Source organism: Elephas maximus, chromosome 3 (assembly GCF_024166365.1).
Source record: "Elephas maximus indicus isolate mEleMax1 chromosome 3, mEleMax1 primary haplotype, whole genome shotgun sequence".
NCBI classification, from domain to species: domain Eukaryota; kingdom Metazoa; phylum Chordata; class Mammalia; order Proboscidea; family Elephantidae; genus Elephas; species Elephas maximus.
Genome location: NC_064821.1, coordinates 208,070,741 through 208,089,919, shown reverse-complemented (window position 1 = coordinate 208,089,919; position 19,179 = coordinate 208,070,741). Strand labels below are relative to the sequence as shown.

The 19,179-nt window shown below is 42.3% G+C and overlaps 1 protein-coding gene across 1 annotated transcript in view; it reads right to left on the bottom strand.

Annotated features, from left to right (window-relative positions):
• The window catches only part of STYXL2 (serine/threonine/tyrosine interacting like 2), a 41,955-nt gene extending 23,159 nt beyond the window's left edge, over positions 1-18,796 (bottom strand). Inside the window, exon 1 of the mRNA XM_049881122.1 lies at positions 18,687-18,796. Coding sequence (XP_049737079.1) covers positions 18,687-18,796 — 110 coding nt within the window. The remainder of the gene's footprint in view (positions 1-18,686) is intronic.
• Positions 18,797-19,179: the final 383 nt, after the last annotated feature.

The window sequence follows — 19,179 nt, the reverse complement described above, 5'->3', positions numbered from 1 at the left end:
TGGTAAAGACTGAACTTCAGCTAATTAGACAGTGAATCTGAGAACTCACTCGTGAAGACCCTGCTCAGTACACTTTTGAGAAGTTGGTGGATTTATGATTGAGAAAAGAAGGGGCTTAAGGAAAGGCCCCCCGCCCCCCCCACCCCCCCCACAATGTTTCTGTCCTTGGCTGCTGAGGATAGATCAAGTGCAAGCAGCAGTGAACTACGGTCAACATAACCCAATTGCGAATGTAGGATATGATTACCAGTGATTTTTATGAGTCACCTGCTATTAGTAGAGATGTAAAGCTAACAGTAATAACAGTTTTGTCAAAGACATGGTTTATTAAGGCTATTAAAGAAGGGTGTGGGGATCAGAACTCAAAGGGCCTGACTGAGAACAGCATTTCAGGGCTGAGGAGTCGAGCCCTCCTTTTCCACAGAGAAGCAGGATTGCAGCAAAAGAAAGGAGGAAGGAGGCCTTGTTTACATTCACAGGGCCAGGGAGAAAGCGAGCTGGAGGTTTTGATTTATGACCACATCTATGCCCCAACTAGTATACCTGAGATGGTGTGCGGGGACATTCACACCCTGATTAGATAGAAGCCGGGCTGCCTGCTCAAGAAAAACAGGCAGGGAGAAAGAGGCCCTTGGATCGATACACACCTCATCATAGGCTCAGGAAGCTGTGGCTAAAAAGCCTTGAGGGTGAATTGAAAGAGAAACAATAAAGGGAGCTTGATAGACTCCCAAACCGAAAGCAGGAGGCTGGTATAAAAAAAAAATATATAGCTTCCTTTAAAGCTGCTTTTTTAAAATTGCAAACTGTGACCCATTCGTGTATCATAAAATCAATTTAATGGGTGGTGCCTGTTTGGAAAAAGAAAGAAAGAGGTAGAACAGCACTCCCCATTGTAAAGATAAGTGCAGTTTTGTGGAACTTTATAAAAATTTATACATATATACATGTATATATATGTTCTGAGTTCAGATGTAAATAATACGTCCTTCTGCGGGTGACAGTGGGCAAAGTTTGAAAGCCACTGCTTTCAGCAGATGGTCAGGCTGGCAAGGCACAGAATGGAGTGGAACTGGGGTCCTTTAACCCCTAAAGCCTCCCTACAGCTGCTCACTTTGTGTCAAGGAGTCCCTCAGAATGAGATGGAAGCAGAGGTCCAGAAGCGGGTGTCATTCTTGATTTGGCCCCTTCAAAGAAAAAAAAGTTATCTGCACTCTTTGTAAGTGTTCACAGTCACTTCAGGGAAAGTGATCACACACAGGCAAAGTCCAGGCTCCACAGAAGAAGCAAAGTCAGTAAACTGAAGAAAATCAATTTTTCAGCAAGCTGCTTCCAGCAGGCTTAGTGAAAGAGCTGAGGTGGAAAATTTTTCACAGAAAAAGAAATATGAAAGAGAAAGGATAGATAGGTGGAGCCATTTCCCAAGAAACACAGGAAGGACACACAGACATTACCCATCATGCTTGCCCTGTCCTGCCCCACCGTCCAAGCACGCAGACACTCACAATAGGTGAGTCAAGGGCGGGGGCGGGGGGGGGGTGGCGCACACAGTAAGGAGTTGCCCTGAGCCTGAGGGGAAATGGCAGTGCGAAAGAAAGCCTGGCCACATCACCAAGGAGGAGTCTGTGAAATTGCAATGGCTTGGGAAATTCAGATCCTAAAAGCCAAAGTAGGAAATAGGTTTTCATTTGTAAAGACAGAAATGGAAACTGACATTCTTCAAATCAGGAACAAGAGAAGGATAAAGGAGCCTGCTCCTCTACTCAGCGGGGAAGAAAGAATTGGGTGTTAGCTAAGAAAGACAGAGGCAGTTGTAAGTCCCATATGGCAGGGTTTGGGGGGTGCAGTCTCCTTGTGATGGATGGGAAGGTCCGTCTTGAGGTTGGTTGGCAAGGCAAGCGTGCTGATTTCTTAGACTGTGTTGATTTGGGTGATGCGGGGCATCTCACTGAGATTTTTAGTAATAAAGAAGACCTCACCAAGCTGCCCCTTGGTGCCACCACTGGACAGGAGTTTTTAAATTTTAGCGTCAACTCATTTATCATCTGGGAAATTTGCTGGAAAACTAGCTGAAAGATGGATGAATCCTCAACCACAGGTTTTCATCCAGAGAAAGTGACTCAGTGACTAGGTTTGAATTTAAGGCCAGGGTTTGACTCAGGCAAAAATGTGGACTTGACGTAGTTGTCAACCTCCACCCTCTGCTGTCTGCTCCCCTTTCTCAGGCTCTTAAGTCACACTAGGATGAGATTTACAGAGAAAGTTTCAAATGTGAAGACCGCCGCTGGATAGTCTGCAGGCTCGGCCCCTGAGCTAACTCGCACTGATTGGTAGTGGCTCTTTGGAATGCTGGGCGAAGTTTTTTTGTTTTTTGAACATTTTATTGTTTTAGGTGAAGGTTTACACAGCAAATTAATTTCCCATTCAACAATTCCTACACAAATGGTTGCATGACTTTGATGGCTATCCCTGCAATGCGTTAGCACTCTCCCCATTTCCACCCTGCCTTTCCCATTTCCATCCCCCCAGTTTCCCTGCCCCTCCTTGCCTTCTCATCTTTGTTTTTGGGTAAATGATGCCCGTTTGGTCGGTATAGTTTATTGCTCTAAGGAGCACATTCCTCAGGGGTGTTATTGTTTGTTTTATTGGCCAATCTATTATTAGGCTAAAAGGCGACCTCCAGGAGTGGCTTCACTTCCAGGTTTTGGGTGTCTTAGGGCGATAGTCTCAGTGGTTTTTCCAGTCTCTGTCCCTCCAGTAAGTCTGGTCTTTTTTATGAATTTTAGTTTTGTTCTACATTTTTCTCATATTCTAACAGGGACCTTCCATTGTGTTCCTGGTCAGAGAGGTCAGTAGTGGTGGCCAGGCAACACCTAATTCTTCTGGTCTCAGGCTAGGGGAGGCTGTGGTTCATGTGAGCCATTAGTCCTGTGGGCTAATTGCTTCTTTGAGTCCTTGGTTTCTTTCAGTCTCCTTTGTTCCAGATGGGAAGAGACCAATAGATGTATCTTAGATGGCCACTTGCAAGCTTTTATGACCCTGGATACTACTCACCAAACTAAGATATAGAACGTTACGAACTATGTTTTGCCAATTGACCTGGACGTCCCCCGAGACTATTGTCCTTAGCCTTCAAGCCCAGCAGCACAGTCCCATGAGGTGTTTGGCTGTATCTAAGAAGTTTCCATAACTGTGTCCCCCATGTGCTCTATTATACATGAGTACATACGCAGCGTATACAAATATGTATACACAAATGTCCACAACTACACCTATACGTGCATGCGCACGTTCGCCCGAACACCCTCCCACACCTGTATAGTATACATATCTACCTACGTAACCACCACAAATTTTTGGTTATTATTACTGCCATTGCTGAATTGTATATGTTATAGCATTTACTGTAGTTGTCCTTTATTCTTGCGTACCTCTCAGTGTCACATTGTGCTGACTTCCCCCATATTGTGTATTGCTTTTCCCCTCACCAGAATTAGCACATGTCTACTATCTATTTTTTTTTTTTTTACTATCTAGTAGGAAACCCTGGTGGTGTAGTGGTTAAGAGTTAGGTCGGCAGTTCAAATCCCCCAGACACTCCTTAGAAACCCTATGGGGCAGTACCACTGTCCTATAGGGTTGCTATGAGTTGGAATCGACTTGACAGCAGTGGGTTTTGGTTTACTGTCTAGTAAGTGATTCTCTCTCCCTCCCCCTCCCATCCCCAGTAACCATTAAGGAATGCTGCTTTCTGTGTGTAAAACTGTTCTTGACTTTTTATAAAAGTGGCATCTTACAATATTTATCTATTTGCATTGACTCGTATCAGTCCGCATAATGTCCTCCAGATTCATCCATGTTATAAGATGTTTTGCTGACTCATCATTATTCTTTATCCTTGAGTAGTATTCCATTGTGTGTATGTACCACACTTTTTTATCCATTCATCCATTGGCAGGCACTTAGGTCTTTTTGCTATTGTGAATAATGCTGCAGTGAACATGGGTGTGCGTATGTCTATTCGTGTCACTGTTCTTTTTTCTCTAGGATATGTACCTAGAAGTGGGATTGTTGGATAAGATGGTATTTCTATTTCCAGCTTTTTGAGGAAGCACCATACCATTTTCCGTAGTGGTTGTACCATTTTACAATCCCACCAGCAGTGTACAAGAGTTCCAATCTCCCCACAACCTTGCCAACATTTGTTATTTTCTTTTTTTTTTAAATTAGTACCAGTAATACTGGGGTGAGATGTCATCTCATTGTAGGTTTAATTTGCTCTAATGGCTAATGATCATGAACACCTCTTCATGTATTTGTTAGCCACCTGAATGTCTTCTCTGGTGAAGTGTCTGTACATGTCCTTTGCTCATTTTTTGATTGGATTGTGTTATCGATTGAATTGTGCCCCCCTAAAATCCTAACCTCTATGCCTGTGGTTATAATTCTATTTGGGAATGAATTGTCTTCGTTATGTTAATGAGACAGGATAAGTGTCGGGTGTGTCTTGAGTCAATCTCTTACAAAATATAAAAGGAGCAGATTAAGAAAGTAGAGATAGGGTAAGATAGATGCCAAGACACATGGAGATCTCCAAGGAACCAGGAACCACAAGCTAAAGAGTCAAGGACCTTCCTCCAGAGCCAACACAGAGAGAAACTTTCCCCTAGAGCAAGCACCTTGAATTAAAGTCACCCAACCAAACGAAACCTACTGCTGTCAAATCAATTACAACTCATAGCGACCCTACAGGACAGAGTAGAACTGCCCCCATAGGGTTTCCTAGGCTGTAATCTTTATGGAAGCAGACTGTCACATCTTTTTCCGTTAAGAGGCTGGTGGGTTTGAACCACGACCTTCCAGTTAGCAGTTAAATGCTTAAACACTGTGCCACCAAGGCTCCTAACACCATCCATTTGTGGTAATATTTCTGTTATAGCAGCACTAGATGACTAAGACAGATTGTCTTTTTGTTGTTGAGATGTTGGAATTTTCAATATATTTTAGAGATTAGACTTTTGTCAAATATGTCATTGTCAATTTTTTTTCCCAGTCTGTAGGTTCTCTTTTTATCTTTTGGTAAGGTCTTTTGATGAGCACAAGAATTTAATTTTTAGGAGGTCACAGTTGTCTAGTTTATCTTCTGTTGTTTGTGCATTTTTAGTTATGTTTGACAGTGTATATATGCAGTCAGTTAGGACCCCTAGCTTTGTCCCTGTGTTATCTTCCAGGAAATTTAGAATTTTATGTTTAACATTTAGGCCTTAGATCCATTTTGAGTTAGTTTTTGTGTATGGTGTGAGGTATGGATTCTGCTTCATTTTTCTGCAAAAGGATATCCAGTTTTCCCAGCACCATTTGCTAAAGAGACTATCTCTTCCCCATTGGTTGGATTTTGACACTTTGCCAAAGATCAGCTGTCCATAGCTGGATGGATTCACTTCGGGGTTCTCAATTTTGTCCATTGGTCTATGTGTCTGTCATTGTACCAGTACCAGACTGTTTTGAGTGCCATGGCTATATACCTTATTTTTAGGCACATAATATGCCCCTTCTGCATTTGTTTGCCAGCCGTGCCTCCCCCATGAGATATTTTTATAAGCGAGCTGTGCTGATTTTTTTACAGCAACATGTGGAAGAGAACTGGCATGGCAGCACTCGTGATGGTGCCTCACAGGGGGAGGGCGCAGCCAGCAAACAAACACAGAAGGAATACATTATTTTTGTAAAAATACGGTAGTAAATTCTGAGATCAGAAAGTGTGAGGCTTCCTACTTTGTTCTTCTTATTCAATAATCCTTTAGCTATTCGGGGCCTCTTTCCTTTCCATATAAAGTTGGAGATTAGGTTTTCCATTTCATTAAAGAATGTTGTGATTTGGATTGGATTGCATTATATTTATAGATTGCTTTTGGTACTGTTGACATTTTCACAAATGAGCATGGTATGTTTTTCCATTCGTATAGGTCTCTTTAGGTTTCTTGCAGTAGCGTTTTGCAGTTTTCTTTGTATAAGTCTTTTACATCCCCAGTTACATTTATTCCTAGGTATTTTATCCTACTGGGGCTATTGTAAATGGTATTGTTTTCTTGATTTCCTTTTCAGAACTCTCCTGGTTAGTGTAGAGGAATTCAACTGATTTTTGTATGTTAATCTTATATCCTGTCACTTTGCTGAATCCTTCTATTGGTTCCGGTAACTTTCTTGTGGAATCTCTGGGATTTTCTATGTATAGGATCATATCACCTGCAAATAGGGGTAATTTTACTTCTTCCTTACTACTTGTCATTGTTAGGGGCCGTTGAGTTGGTTTGACTCATGGAGACCCTATATACAATTAATAATTGTTGATATGTTTGAGCCCATTGTTGCAGCCACTGAGTCAATCCATCTCATTGAGAGTCCTCCTCTTTTTCGAAGACTCTCCACCTTACCAAGCATGATGTCCTTCTCTGGGGACTGGTCCGTCCTGATAACATGTCCAAAGTATGTGTGACAAAGTCTTGCCACCTCACTTATAAGGAGCATTCTGGCTGTATTTCTTCTAAGACACATTTATTTGTTTGTTCTTCTGGCAGCCCATGGTATATTCAATATTCTTCACCAACATCATAACTCAAAGGCGTCAGTTCTTTGGTCTTACTTATTCATTGTCCAGCTTTCACATAAATATGAAGCAATTGAAAATACCATGGCTTGGATCAGGCACACCTTAGTCCTCAAAGTGACATCTTTGCTTTGTAACACTTTCAAGAGGCCTTTCAAAGCAGATTTGCCCAATGCAATACATCATTTGATTTCTCGACTACTCCTTCTACGGGTGTTGATTGTGGATTCAAGTAAAATGAAATTCTTGATATCTTCAGCCTTTTCTCCACTTATCATGATGTTGCTTATTGGTTCAATTGTGTGGGTTTTTGTTTTCTTTATGTTGAGGTGTAGTCCATACTGAAGGCTGTGCTGTTCGATCTTCACGAGTAAGTACTTCAAGTCCTCTTTGCTTTCAGCAAGCAAGGTTGGGTCATCTGTGTATCACAGGTTGTCAATGTTGTTGTTGTTATTAGGTGCTGTCAAGTCAGATCCGACCCATAGCGACCCTATGCACAACAGAACGAAACACTGCCTGGTCCTGCACCATCCTTACAATCGTTGTTATGCTCGAGCCCATTGTTGCAGCCATTGTGTCAATCCATCTCGTTGAGGGACTTCCTCTTTTCCACTGACCCTGTATTCTGCCAAGGATGATGTCCTTCTCCAGGGACTGATCCCTCCTGACAACATGTCCAAAGTATGTAAGATGCAGTCTTGCCACTCTTGCTTCTAAGGAGCATTCTGGTTGTACTTCTTCCAAGATAGATTTGTTCGTTCTTTTGGCAGTGTATGGTATGCATATTCAATATTCTTTGCCAACACCACAATTCAAAGGCGTGAATTCTTCTTTGGTCTTCCTTATTCATTGTCCAGCTTTCACATGCATATGAGGCGATTGAAAATACCATGGCTTGGGTAAGGTGCACCTTAGTCTTCAGGGTGACATCTTTGCTCTTCAACACTTTAAAGAGGTCCTTTGCAGCACATTGGTCCAATGCAATGCGTCTTTTGATTTCTTGACTGCTGCTTCCATGGGTGTTGATTGTGGATCCAAGTAAAATGAAATCCTTGACAACTTCAATCTTTTCTCCGTTTATCATGATGTTGCTTATTGGTCCAGTCATCAGGATTTTTGTTTTCTTTATGTTGAGGTATAATCCATACTGAAGGCTGTGGTCTTTGATCTTTATCAGCAAGTGCTTCAAGTCTTCTTTGCTTTCAGAAAGCAAGGTTGTGTCATCTGCATAATGCAGGTCTTCCTCCAATCCCGATGCCCAGTTCTTCTTCTATAGTATAGCCTCTCAGGTTATCTGCTCAGCATACAGATTGAATAAGTATGGTGAAAGGATACAACCGTGATGCACACCTTTCCTGACTTTAAACCACTCAGCATCCCCTTGTTCTGTTCTAACAACTGCCTCTTCATCTGTGTACACATTCCTCATGAGTACAATTAAGTGTTCTGGAATTCCTATTCTTCACAATGTTATCCATAATTTGTCATGATCCACACAGTCGAATGCCTGTACATAGTCGATAAAACACATGTAAACATCCTTCTTGTATTTTCTGCTTTCAGCAAGGATCCATCTGACATCAGCAATGATATCCCTGGTTCCACGTCCTCTTCTAAATCAGGCCTGAATTTCTGGAAGTTTCCTGTTGCTATACTGCTGCAGCTGCTTTTGGATGATCTTCAGCAAAATTTTGCTTGCGTGTCATATTAATGATATAGGTTGATAATTTCTGCACTCATTTGGATCGCCTTCCTTGGGAATGGGCACAAATATGGACCTCTTCCAGTCCGTTTGCCAGGTAACTGTCTTCCAAATTTCTTGGCATAGATGAGTGAGCACTTCCAGTGCTGCAGCTGTTTGTTGAAACATCTCAATTGATATTCCGTCAATTCCTGGAGCTTGGTTTTTTGCCAATGCCTTCAGTGCAGCTTGGACTTCTTCCTTCATTACCATTGGTTCCTGATCCTATGCTACCTCTTGAAACATTTGAACATTGACTAATTCTTTTTTGGTATGATACTCTGTGTATTCCTTCCATCTTCTTCTGACGCTTCCTGTGTCGTTTAATATTTTCCCCATAGAATCTTTCAATATCACAACTCGAGGCTTGAATTTTTTCTTCACTTCTTTCAGCTTGAGAAATGCCCAGTGTGTTCTTCCCTTTTTTTTTTTATCTCCAGCTCTTTGTACATGTCATTGTAATACTTTACTTTCTCTTTTCTAGCCGCCCTTTGAAATCTTCTGTTCAGTTCTTTTACTTCATCATTTCTTTCTTTTGCTTTAGCTGTTCGACGTTCAAGAGGAAGTTTCAGAGTCTCCTCTGATGTTCATCTTGGTCTTTTCTTTCTTTTCAGTGACTTCTTGCTTTCTTCATTTATGATGTCCTCGATATGATTCAACAATTCATCTGGTTTTAGGTCATTAGAGTTCAACATGTCAAATCTATTCTTGAGATGGTCTCTAAATTCAGGTGGGATATACTCAAGGTCACACTTTGGCTCTCGTGGACTTGTTCTAATTTTCTTCAGTTTCAGCTTGAGCTTGCATATGAGCAATTGATGGTCTGTTCCACAGTATTGAGCTTTTCCATCATCTCTTTCTACAGATGTAGTCGACTTGTGTCCCACAAAGCTCTTAATTTCTTCATTCTTTTTTCTGATTGTTCCTCAAACAAATTAGCATTGAGATATTCGTCCTCTTATTTGCTGATTCTTTCTTCTATTGATTCTATTCTACTTTTTTTTTTTTTTAATGGTGTAGGGTGGGTTCTAAACTTCATCTTTTTTTTTAAATTGTGCTTTAAGTGAAAGTTTACAATTCAAGTCAGTTTCCCACACGAAAACTTATACACACATTGTTATGTGGCCCTAGCTGTTCTCCCTACAATGTGACAGCACACTCCTTCTCTCCACCCTGTATTTCCCGTGTCCGTTCAACCAGGTCCTGTCCCCCTCTGTCTTCTCACCTTGCCTCCAGACAGGAGCTGTCCACACAGTCTCATGTGTCTATGTGAGCTAAGAAACATACTCCTCACCAGTATCATTTTATGTCTGGAGAGTTGGCTTCGGGAATGGTTCTTCGATTCTACTTCTGTGTCCTTCCATTGAGTTATCCATTTCTGGTATTTTATTGTTACTCTTCTGAATTTCTAGTTCTTTTTGTATAGTTTCTAAATATCTATTGAGTCTGTCATTTTGTCCTTGTACTACCTTCCTGAATTCTTCTAGGCTTTTGTCTGTATTTTCCTGGATCTGTTTGAGGATACTAAATATAAGTCTTTTAAATTCCTTCTCAGGTAATTCTATTATTGCTTCTTTCCAGGGAAGGTTTTCTTTCCCTTTATCTTACTCACTTTTATGAGCCATCTTACCCTGATTTTCACAGGATTTGTTATTGTCTGCTGTCTCTGAGGCACTGAGGTGTTATTTAATTTATTTATGTGTTTATTGATTAATAGTATGTTTGTTTTGTCCTGATTTTTTGTTTTGTTTTGATATATCGGAGTGGGCAGAGCAGGTGTGCTCAGCTGATTGCTCATCTGGTGGCACAGGAATTTTCAGCAACTGTTGCTGGGTGGATGGGGCAGAGGTGGGCAGGGCTAATGTGTGTCACTGTTTACCAGGTGTGTGGGTGGCTGAGGACAAGCTTCACAGGCACAGGCCACCACCTGTTGTCCATTCATTGGCACAAGATCACATGATGGCATTTGCTGGATGTGCAGGGTGGCAGACGGGGGGCGTTACAGGTTACTGGGGGCATGTAAGTGCTCTGCTGCTGCCAGATGGACAGAGTAGTGGGTTGGTGGTATGGTGGATGCTCAGCAGTATAGGAGTACTTACTACCACTTGCCAGGTTGGCAGGTGGTGGGTAGGGGGTGTGGCCGGTGACCAGCACCACAGGAGTGCTTACTGTTACTTGCCAGGTGGGTGGGGCAGCCAGTGGGGGGATGTGGTGGGTAAGGCAGTGGGCCAGGGGTGTGTGGCAGACAACCAGTGGCATGAGAACACTCTCTGCCACTCACTGGGTGGGTGGGATGGTAGGTGGGGGTGCGACAGGTGACTGGGGGCATAGGAGTGCTCTCCACCACTCGCTGGGTGGCCGGGGCAGCAAATGTGGGCACGGGGGTGGGCGACTGGGTGTGTGGGAGTGCTCTCTGCCACTTTCAGAGTGGACAGGGCAGTGGGTGTGAGGGTGTGGTGGGCCACTGGGCATGTAGGAGTGCTTTCTGCCACTGACTGGGTAGATGAGGGTGTGACAGGAGACCAGGGGTGCAGGAGTGCTTACCACTTGTTACCAGGTGGGCAGGGTGGCAGGAGGGGTGGTGAATGGGGTTGGTGGGGATAGCCTGGGGGGACTCATACACAGTCCTCAGTTGGGCAGGATGGCAGGGTTAGGGGAGTTAGTGTCACTAATCACCAGGAGGGTGGGAGAAGGGGGAGTATGCTCCATGTGTCACCAGGCTTGGGTGCCTGGGCACTTCCTGTTGGCTGCAACCAACAATAGGGACCTAGTCCAAACCAAGTGTGAGGAGTGGGGGACTGCCTGGAGGTCAGTTGGGTGGGGCATCTCCTGCTGACACTCTGCGAATATATTAGTGCATGTGTGCCACTCATCCTTAAAGTCAGGGACTGTTGCTGGTGAGTAGTCCTCTCTCTGGCTCCTCCCTGTTCTGTGGACACCAGGATCTCTGGAGCTCTCACCCTCCTTCCTGTACCTTTCTTCCTTAGATTTGGCTCATGCCCTGCTCACCTTGCTTCACTCCGGGTGCATTTACACAGTTTCTCTGTCTCCTATTGGGAGTTCTGTGAAGCTGCTTTCTTGTGCTCCTCACCTGGGAGGCAAGCTGGCTTTGTCTCAAGATGGCCACACTGTGCCATGCTGACTGGCAGGGCACCTCTACTCTGTATCACTCCACCTTTGCTGTTGTCATTCAGTTTCTTCTTCCAATGGTATCCAGTCTAATTCTTTATCCTTTCATTTGATGCTTAGGGTTCCAGGATTGTCATCTGTATCTGTTTCACTTGGTTTCTCAGGTCTTTGCTACGGAGGAATGGCGCGACTAAGCCACTATTTTGGGCTGTATCACTGGGTGAAGTTTTGCAAGGCTCTATCCTGGTTCCGGAGTCCCTGGGTGATGCAAGTGATTAATACTTTTGACTGCTAACCAGAGGCACCTTAGAAGAAGGTCCTGGTGGTCTACTTAAAAACCCCAGCCATTGAAAACCCTAGGGAGCAGAGTTCTGCTCTGAAACACGTGGAGTCGCCATGAGTCTGAATCAACTTGATGGTGGCTGTGTTTATTTTTATTTTTTTAAATCTTGGTTTCACAGGAAAGAGTGTTGTTATATTTGACAGTGGTTGATACAGGACTAAGAGTCAGTTTGTGAGATATTTGCTGACTCAATGCATAATATAATTTTTAAAAAAGACTCAAGCCTTTAGCTAAAGAAGATAAAACGAGAAGGATAAAATTTCGGGCACTTATCAAATACCGGGAGAACTCTTTGGACTGGGAACCGATAGCCACAGGCAGTGATCATTTGCCTAGTATACAGGATTTGCTGATGGCAGAATTCGAGAAACAGGAGGTTCTAACTAGAGTATTTGGGGTTCTTGTTAAATAAAAATTTCTTGACATCACGAGTTATTGAAAGAGAGTGGTTGTCAGGCATCTTTCTCTAGGGGGGAAAGGGAAGGGAATCAGCATTTATTAAATACCTGATATTCTTTTATATATATCATCTTCTTTAATCTCTAATGCTGGATAAAACTGGAATTCCCATTTAATGGTTAAGTAATATATGCAAGTCCTCATGGCTAATAAGTGGGAAAGCAGATTTGACCTCAATGTTGGCCTTAATTCCTCTACCTAGGTTTGCTCCACACTACTATGCTGCCTCCCAGAAGAGTTTTTCTCCCCTTTTATAGTTCTTTTTTTTTTTAAAGCTTTACTAAGGTATAATTGACACATACACTGTACATATTTAAAATGTACAGTTTAGTAAGACTTGACATGTGTATACATCTGTGAAATCATCACCATAATTAAGATTGTGAACTTATCCATTACCTCTCCAAATTTTCTCATGCCCCTTTGTCAGCCCTCTCTTTGCTTCCTCCCTTCCCAGGCCCCCATTTTTTGGGAACTGCTGGTATGCTTTCTGTCACTCTTGAAATTAGTTTACATTTTCTAGAATTTTTATATAAATGTAATCATATACTATGTACTCTTTTTTGGTCTGGCTACTGCCACTCAGCATAATTATATTGAGATTCATCAAGGTTATTGTGTGACTCAATAGTTCATTTCTTTGTATTGCTGTGTGCCATTACCCCATATATACAATGTATTTTTGCACAAATAAAGTGCACTTTCTACATTTGTTTGCCAACCGCATCCTCCCTCCACAAGGTATTTTCATAAGAGCAGCTATGCCAATTTTTTTCTTTTCGGCAAACAAACATAGAAGGTGCACATCGTTTGCATAAAAACATGGTAAATACACCACAATGTGTTTATTCATTCATTGTCGATGTGTCCATCAAAATTTGCTTCTAGTTTCTTGGTTATTACAAATAAAGCTGTTATGGGCATTTGTGCACAATCTTTGCATGGACACAGGTTTTCATTTCTCTTGGTTAAATACCTAGGAATAGAATGACTGGATCACATAGGTATAGGTGTAGTTTTAGGTAGGTTTATGCTTAAGTTTTTAAGAAACTGCCTAGCTGTTTTCTAAAGTGGTTGTACCATTTTGCACTCTTACCAGCAGTGTAGGATTGTTCTAGGTGTGCCACATTCTCGCCATTTGGCATGGTCAGTCTTTTTAACTTTAGACATTGCAACAGGTGTGTAGGAGCCCTGGTGGCACAATGATAAAGTGCTTGGTTCTTAACTGAAAGGTCACTGTTTTGAATCCCACAGACACTCTGTGGGAGAAAGATGTGGCAATCTGCTTCTGTAAAGATTTACAGCCTTGGGACTGTCTAAGGCTGAGTTCTCTAGAGAAGCACAACCAGTGAAGCATATATATACAAATATATATGGAGAGATTTATCTCAAGGAAATGGCTCACACAGTTGTAGAGGTTGGCATGTCCCAAATCCGTGGGTCAGGCATCAGGCTGCAGGCTTCTTCCTAACTCATGTGATTGCAGGGGCTGACAAACCCAAAATAAGCAAGTCAGTTGGAAGGCCAGCTTACGGGGTTGTGGGAGCTGCCAAATCCCAAGATCTGCAGGTCAGGTGGCAGGCTACTGGCTCATGTCCCAAGAACCAGGAGTCAGAGGATGATGAGTCAGATGCGGTATACAGAGAGAGCTTTGCCAGGACATCCACATATATGGGATGCAGGCCACACCCTCCAAGAAACTGACTGGCTTTCAACTGATTGGCTGCTTACATCAGATTACAAAATGGAGGATGATTACATAATATCTCCCAAACCACTGAGAATCATGACCTAGCCAAGTTGACAGAACCTTAGCCATCACAGCAATCCTATGGGGGAAGTTCTGCTCTGTTCTATACGGTCACTATGAGTCAAAATCGGCTTGATGGCAATAGGTACAGGTACAGGTACTGTGCTATCTCATTGTAGTTTTAATTGACATTTTCCTAATGACTAAGGATGTTGACCATCTTTTTGTTTGCTTAGCAAATTCTATCCACATATCTTCTTTGGTGAAGGGTATTTTGTCCTTTTTTTAAAAAATTGGGTTGTTTGTTTTCTTATTGCTGTTGGGTTTTGTGGGTTTCAAAATATTCCAGATACAAAATTATTATAAGATATGTGATTTGAAGATATTTTCTCCCAGTCTGTGAGTTGTCTTTTCATTTTTAAAAGACCCTGCGTACTCATTCATCTAGACTGGTTTAGGCCTGGTTCTGTGTAAGGCAGTAGGATTGATTGGATGATATCTCAAAAGCCAATTCAGTCTTAATAATTTATACCTCAGACTATGATGATTATTGTGAGAAGAGCTCTTGAAGTTTCACCATGCACTTGCCTTCCTTGAAAATTTATGAAAAATGCTACCAGATTTAGGAACTGCTTTTGAAAACCGATTGCTAAAGAGTAGACACAAACCAAGAAGAGCATCAAAACCAAAAGGATTCAGCAGGAAACATTGAGGACCCAAAGAAAATTTGCTCTGAATGTGAGACCCTGCTTTTAGGAAGCACAGCCCATGCCACATGCAAGTGGGTCTTTCAGGCTGAGCTCATGCCTATTTTTACCCAGGAGGAGACCTGCCTGCTGGAAGGGCTAAGGACTGAATACTGTTGGAACTTCTCTGTTAATAAATGCTTTTGTCCGGTGGCAGCTAACTATATGTGAAACTGTGAAGGCAGCAGAATTGGACTTCCCTGACATCTATCTACCTTCCTCTTCAGTGACTCTTCCCCTGCCTTTGCCCCCAGTGGTCAGTAGATGCCTTCCCCAACTGTCTTGATAAAAATAATCTGAGCTCAATCAAGCCAAAGCGACAGGCACTTCATAAAATGCCTATTCCCCAGGGCAGTATTTTAAAAATATACACCAGAGTTATCTAGCCTACTGCTAATTGGACAGTTCATCATGTTGTTTAAACATTTTATATCCTTAATGATTGTTTGCTACTAAGACCTTCTGGTATTTATCTTGTGGCACACATATGCACATATTTCTGTTAAGTATGCATCAGGAATGAGCCTGCTGGGTCATAGGACAGGCATATGTTTAGCTTCAGTGGATACTGTGAAATAGTTTTCCAAAATGGTTGTCCTAATTTGCACCCCCAATTTACGTATTCTCTAATTCAGAAATGAATGAGAGCTCTGAGTGCTTCACATCCTCACTAATGTTTGGCTTTGTCGGTCTTTAATGTTACTCATTCTGGTGAATGTGTAGTAGTACTGAATTACAGTTTTAATTTGAATTTCTATTTTTATTTTTCTCTTTTTATCGATAGCTAGCTTAATATTCTCCTCTGGTCAGGGAATATTCTCTGTACAATTTCAATCACTTAAAATTTGTTGATATATGTCCAGTCCAGTATATGGTCTGTTTTGGTAAACCTTTCATGAGCACATAATTAGAATGTATATCCTGCAGTTACTGGGTGCACAGCCTATAAATGCCAATTAGGTTAATTTTGTTTATTGTTTTGTTCAAACTTCCTATATTCTTAATAATATTTTGCCTTATTCAATCAATTGCTGAGTTTTTAAAAAAATATAAATGAGATCAAGATTGTGGATTTATATTTTTCTTCTTAAGCTTTGTTTTACATATTCTGAAGCTATGTTAGGTCATAGGAATGCAAAATTATTATATCTTCAAGTGAATTGAACCTTTTATCATTATGGTATGTCCGTCTTTGTCTCTAGTAATGCTTTCCTTAAAGTCTACTTTTTCTGAAATCAATATAGCTTTACTAGTTTTCTTTTGATTAATGTTTATGACAGAGCCTCTGGGACCACAGTTTCGGTGGTTCCTCCAGTCTCTATCAGAGTATTACGTCTGGTCTTTTTATGCGAATTTGAGTTCTGCTCTGCATTTTTCTCTGGCTCTGTCCAGGACTCTCTGTTGTCAGAAACCTATTAAATTTTTGAAAGGATCGTCTTTTCAAAAGAAATCATGAGCCTTAAAAAGGCTTTGGCTGTTTAAACCTTAAAACAGCCCTTGGGCCCCCTAATTTCCATGAGCAGGAAACAGTCTCAAAAGCTATACAGCCTTCAAGAGATATGCTTCAGTCTCACTTCAGATGTAGCTGTGGAGAACACTGGACAAGGAAGGCAGCCCAGAAGATGGGGCTAGAGATCACAGAGTGCAGTAGACAAGGGAGATCCTCCAGAGAGGAGAATCAAGGTCAAATACAAGAAGTTACCCCATTTTGGGGATAGACAGACTCATCCAAACTGATGACCACTGTGTTTCCCATTTCTTCTCTTATCAATTGGGAGCTGGTCAGACCATGAGTTGCTGCATTCAGACCTGAGGGGCAGGATGCACCCCACCTGGAGAATCCAGCCCTTCAATTATACGCTGCAGCAGCTTTCCTATACGGTCGTTATGTGGTCGTTATAAGTCAGAATCAACTCCACGGCAGCTGGTTTTTGTTTATGATTAGGAGCCAGGTCTTCTTCTCCCTGATGAGTATCATTTATGACAAGAAAATGGACACATACCCACTATTGCTTTAGCAGGTAATTAAGCATGAAATTTCTTTGATGTCTCACAGTTTTTCTTAAAAATTCATGTAGATTTTTAAAGTTCTTTTAGTGTCAGCATGGTATTTTTTTATTTTGTTTTTTGTTGCTTTTGTTGAGAACAGCAGAACATACACCAGTTCAACAATTTCTGCATGTACAATTCAGTGATGTTAACTACATTCTTCAAGTTGTGCAACCACTCTCACCTTCCTTTTCTGAATTGTTCCTCCCCCATTAACATAAACTCATTGCCCCCTAAGCTTCCTATCTGATCTTTCTGGTTGCTGTTGTCACTTCGACCCCATATAGATAGTTCTTAAAAGAGTATGGTGCTCAAGACAGACATTCTTTTCTAGTTCAGCTGAACTATTGTTTGGTTTTACGAAGACTTCAGGGGATATTTTGGGTTTAAGGTTTAAAGATTATCTGAGGGCAACAGTTTTGGGGGTTTATCCAGCCTCTGTGGCTCCAGAAAGTCTGGATTCCATGAGAATTTGAAATTATGTTCTGTATTTTCTCCCGTTTGATCAGGATTCTTCTATAGAATCTTCGATCAAAACGTTCAGTAATGGTAGCTGGGCACCATCCAGTTCTTCTGGTCTCATGACAAAGGAGGCAATTAGCCAGTATTCCATTTCCTCCTCCTACTCCTGACTCTCTTTTTTCCTCTGTTGCTCCAGGCAAATAGAGGCCAACTGAATGACTGCTTGCAAGCTTTTAAGACCCCAGGCACTACATAACAAACTAGGAGATAGAAAAGAACCACTAAACACAATATTAGGCCAATTAACTGGGATGTCCCATGAAACCATGACTCTAAACTTCCAAACCAAGAAACCAAATCCCATGAGGTGTTTGGTTGTATTATACATAAGCAGCCTTAGCAGGTGCTGTTGTTTTGTTGTTCATGTACGTTTTTTATTCTACTCGTCATGAAATAAAAAGGACTCTCCAGGAAGATGCATCATGTTTATCTGCCCCTTGGCACACTGCCACTTGCTGCTGGGTTTGTACATATCCCAGTTTGGAAGACACAGTTTGATGACAGATGCAAAGTTATTCTAGTACTAGGGCTCTGGTTCTACAGGCCTCTTCCCCTTCTAATCACTTTTCTTAGAGTCTCTGGTCTACCATCCTCATATCCATTACCATCGACCCATGGTGACCCTATATGACAGTGTAGAACTGCCCCAAAGTGTTTCTAAGACTGTGATTTTTACAGAAGCAGATAGCCAGGTCCCCTCACCCCTCACTCATGGTAACTCCATGCACAATAGCCAACAGAGCCAGACCATTGTGATCTATAGGGTTTTCATTGACTGATTTTTGGAAGTGAATCTCCAGGCCTTTCTTCCTAGTCTGTCTTAGTCTAGAAGCTCTACTAAAACATGTTTCAGCATTGTAGCAACATGCAAGCCTTCACTGACAGACAAGTTGGGAGAATTGAACCAGGGTCTTCTGCATGGAAGATGAGAATTCTACCGCTGAACCACCACTAACCTCTACCACTGTCCTTGCCCCTTCCCCCTTCCTCCTGTCCCCTTCCCTCTCCCCTCTCCAGGTAGATCTGCCAAACTCCTGTTCACTCTTTAAGGCTCAGGTCTAGCATCATCTCCTCCAAGAAGCCTTCTTTTCCAAGTCAGGTTTTTCCCTTTCCCTAGACCCTAGACATATTTCTAGCGGTTTCCATGCAACCCTGCAGTGCATTCTGTTTGTACATTTGCTTCCTTCAGAGAGTATGACATAATGAGTGTTCAGTATTTGTTGAATGAGTGAACTTAAGGTGGTGGCTGTGGACACCCTAGGCCCCACCTCACATCATCGTCTCTAGCCCCTGTCCCCCACGGTAGTGGGGGCTGTAAAAGTTAGTGAATGTACACTTACTGGCTGGGCGAGGGGCTCCGGAGGTACCGGGCCTGCACTGCCCTCACATCAGCTTCATCCTCTTCACTCGGGACTACCTGCTCCTCCTCTGGGTCCCCACTGGTCGCCATGACAACCTCTGTAAGTTTGGTAGGAAAAGGGCAGTAAGGGAATCAGGTTCTAGAGGTTTTAGGGGAGAGTGTCAGTGGTGTTCCCTCATTGGGGCTAGGACTGGGAAGTCATCGCATACTAATGCCTTGTGTTTTCCAAAGTAATTTCACGATACAATTTGTGAGATACACAGGGCAGGTATTACTGTCCCCATCTGCCAAACAAAACAATGACAAAACAGGTGAAGAGATTAGCCCTGGTGGCTAAAAGACCTGAAGGGAAAATCCAGTTCATATCGGGCACAATTTCTTTTACCAGAACACCAAGTAGCACACCCCAGCTGTGTTAACAGCCCACCTAGGGGTCACAACATTTAAGGAGTGACAACTTGGCTCCTTCCACA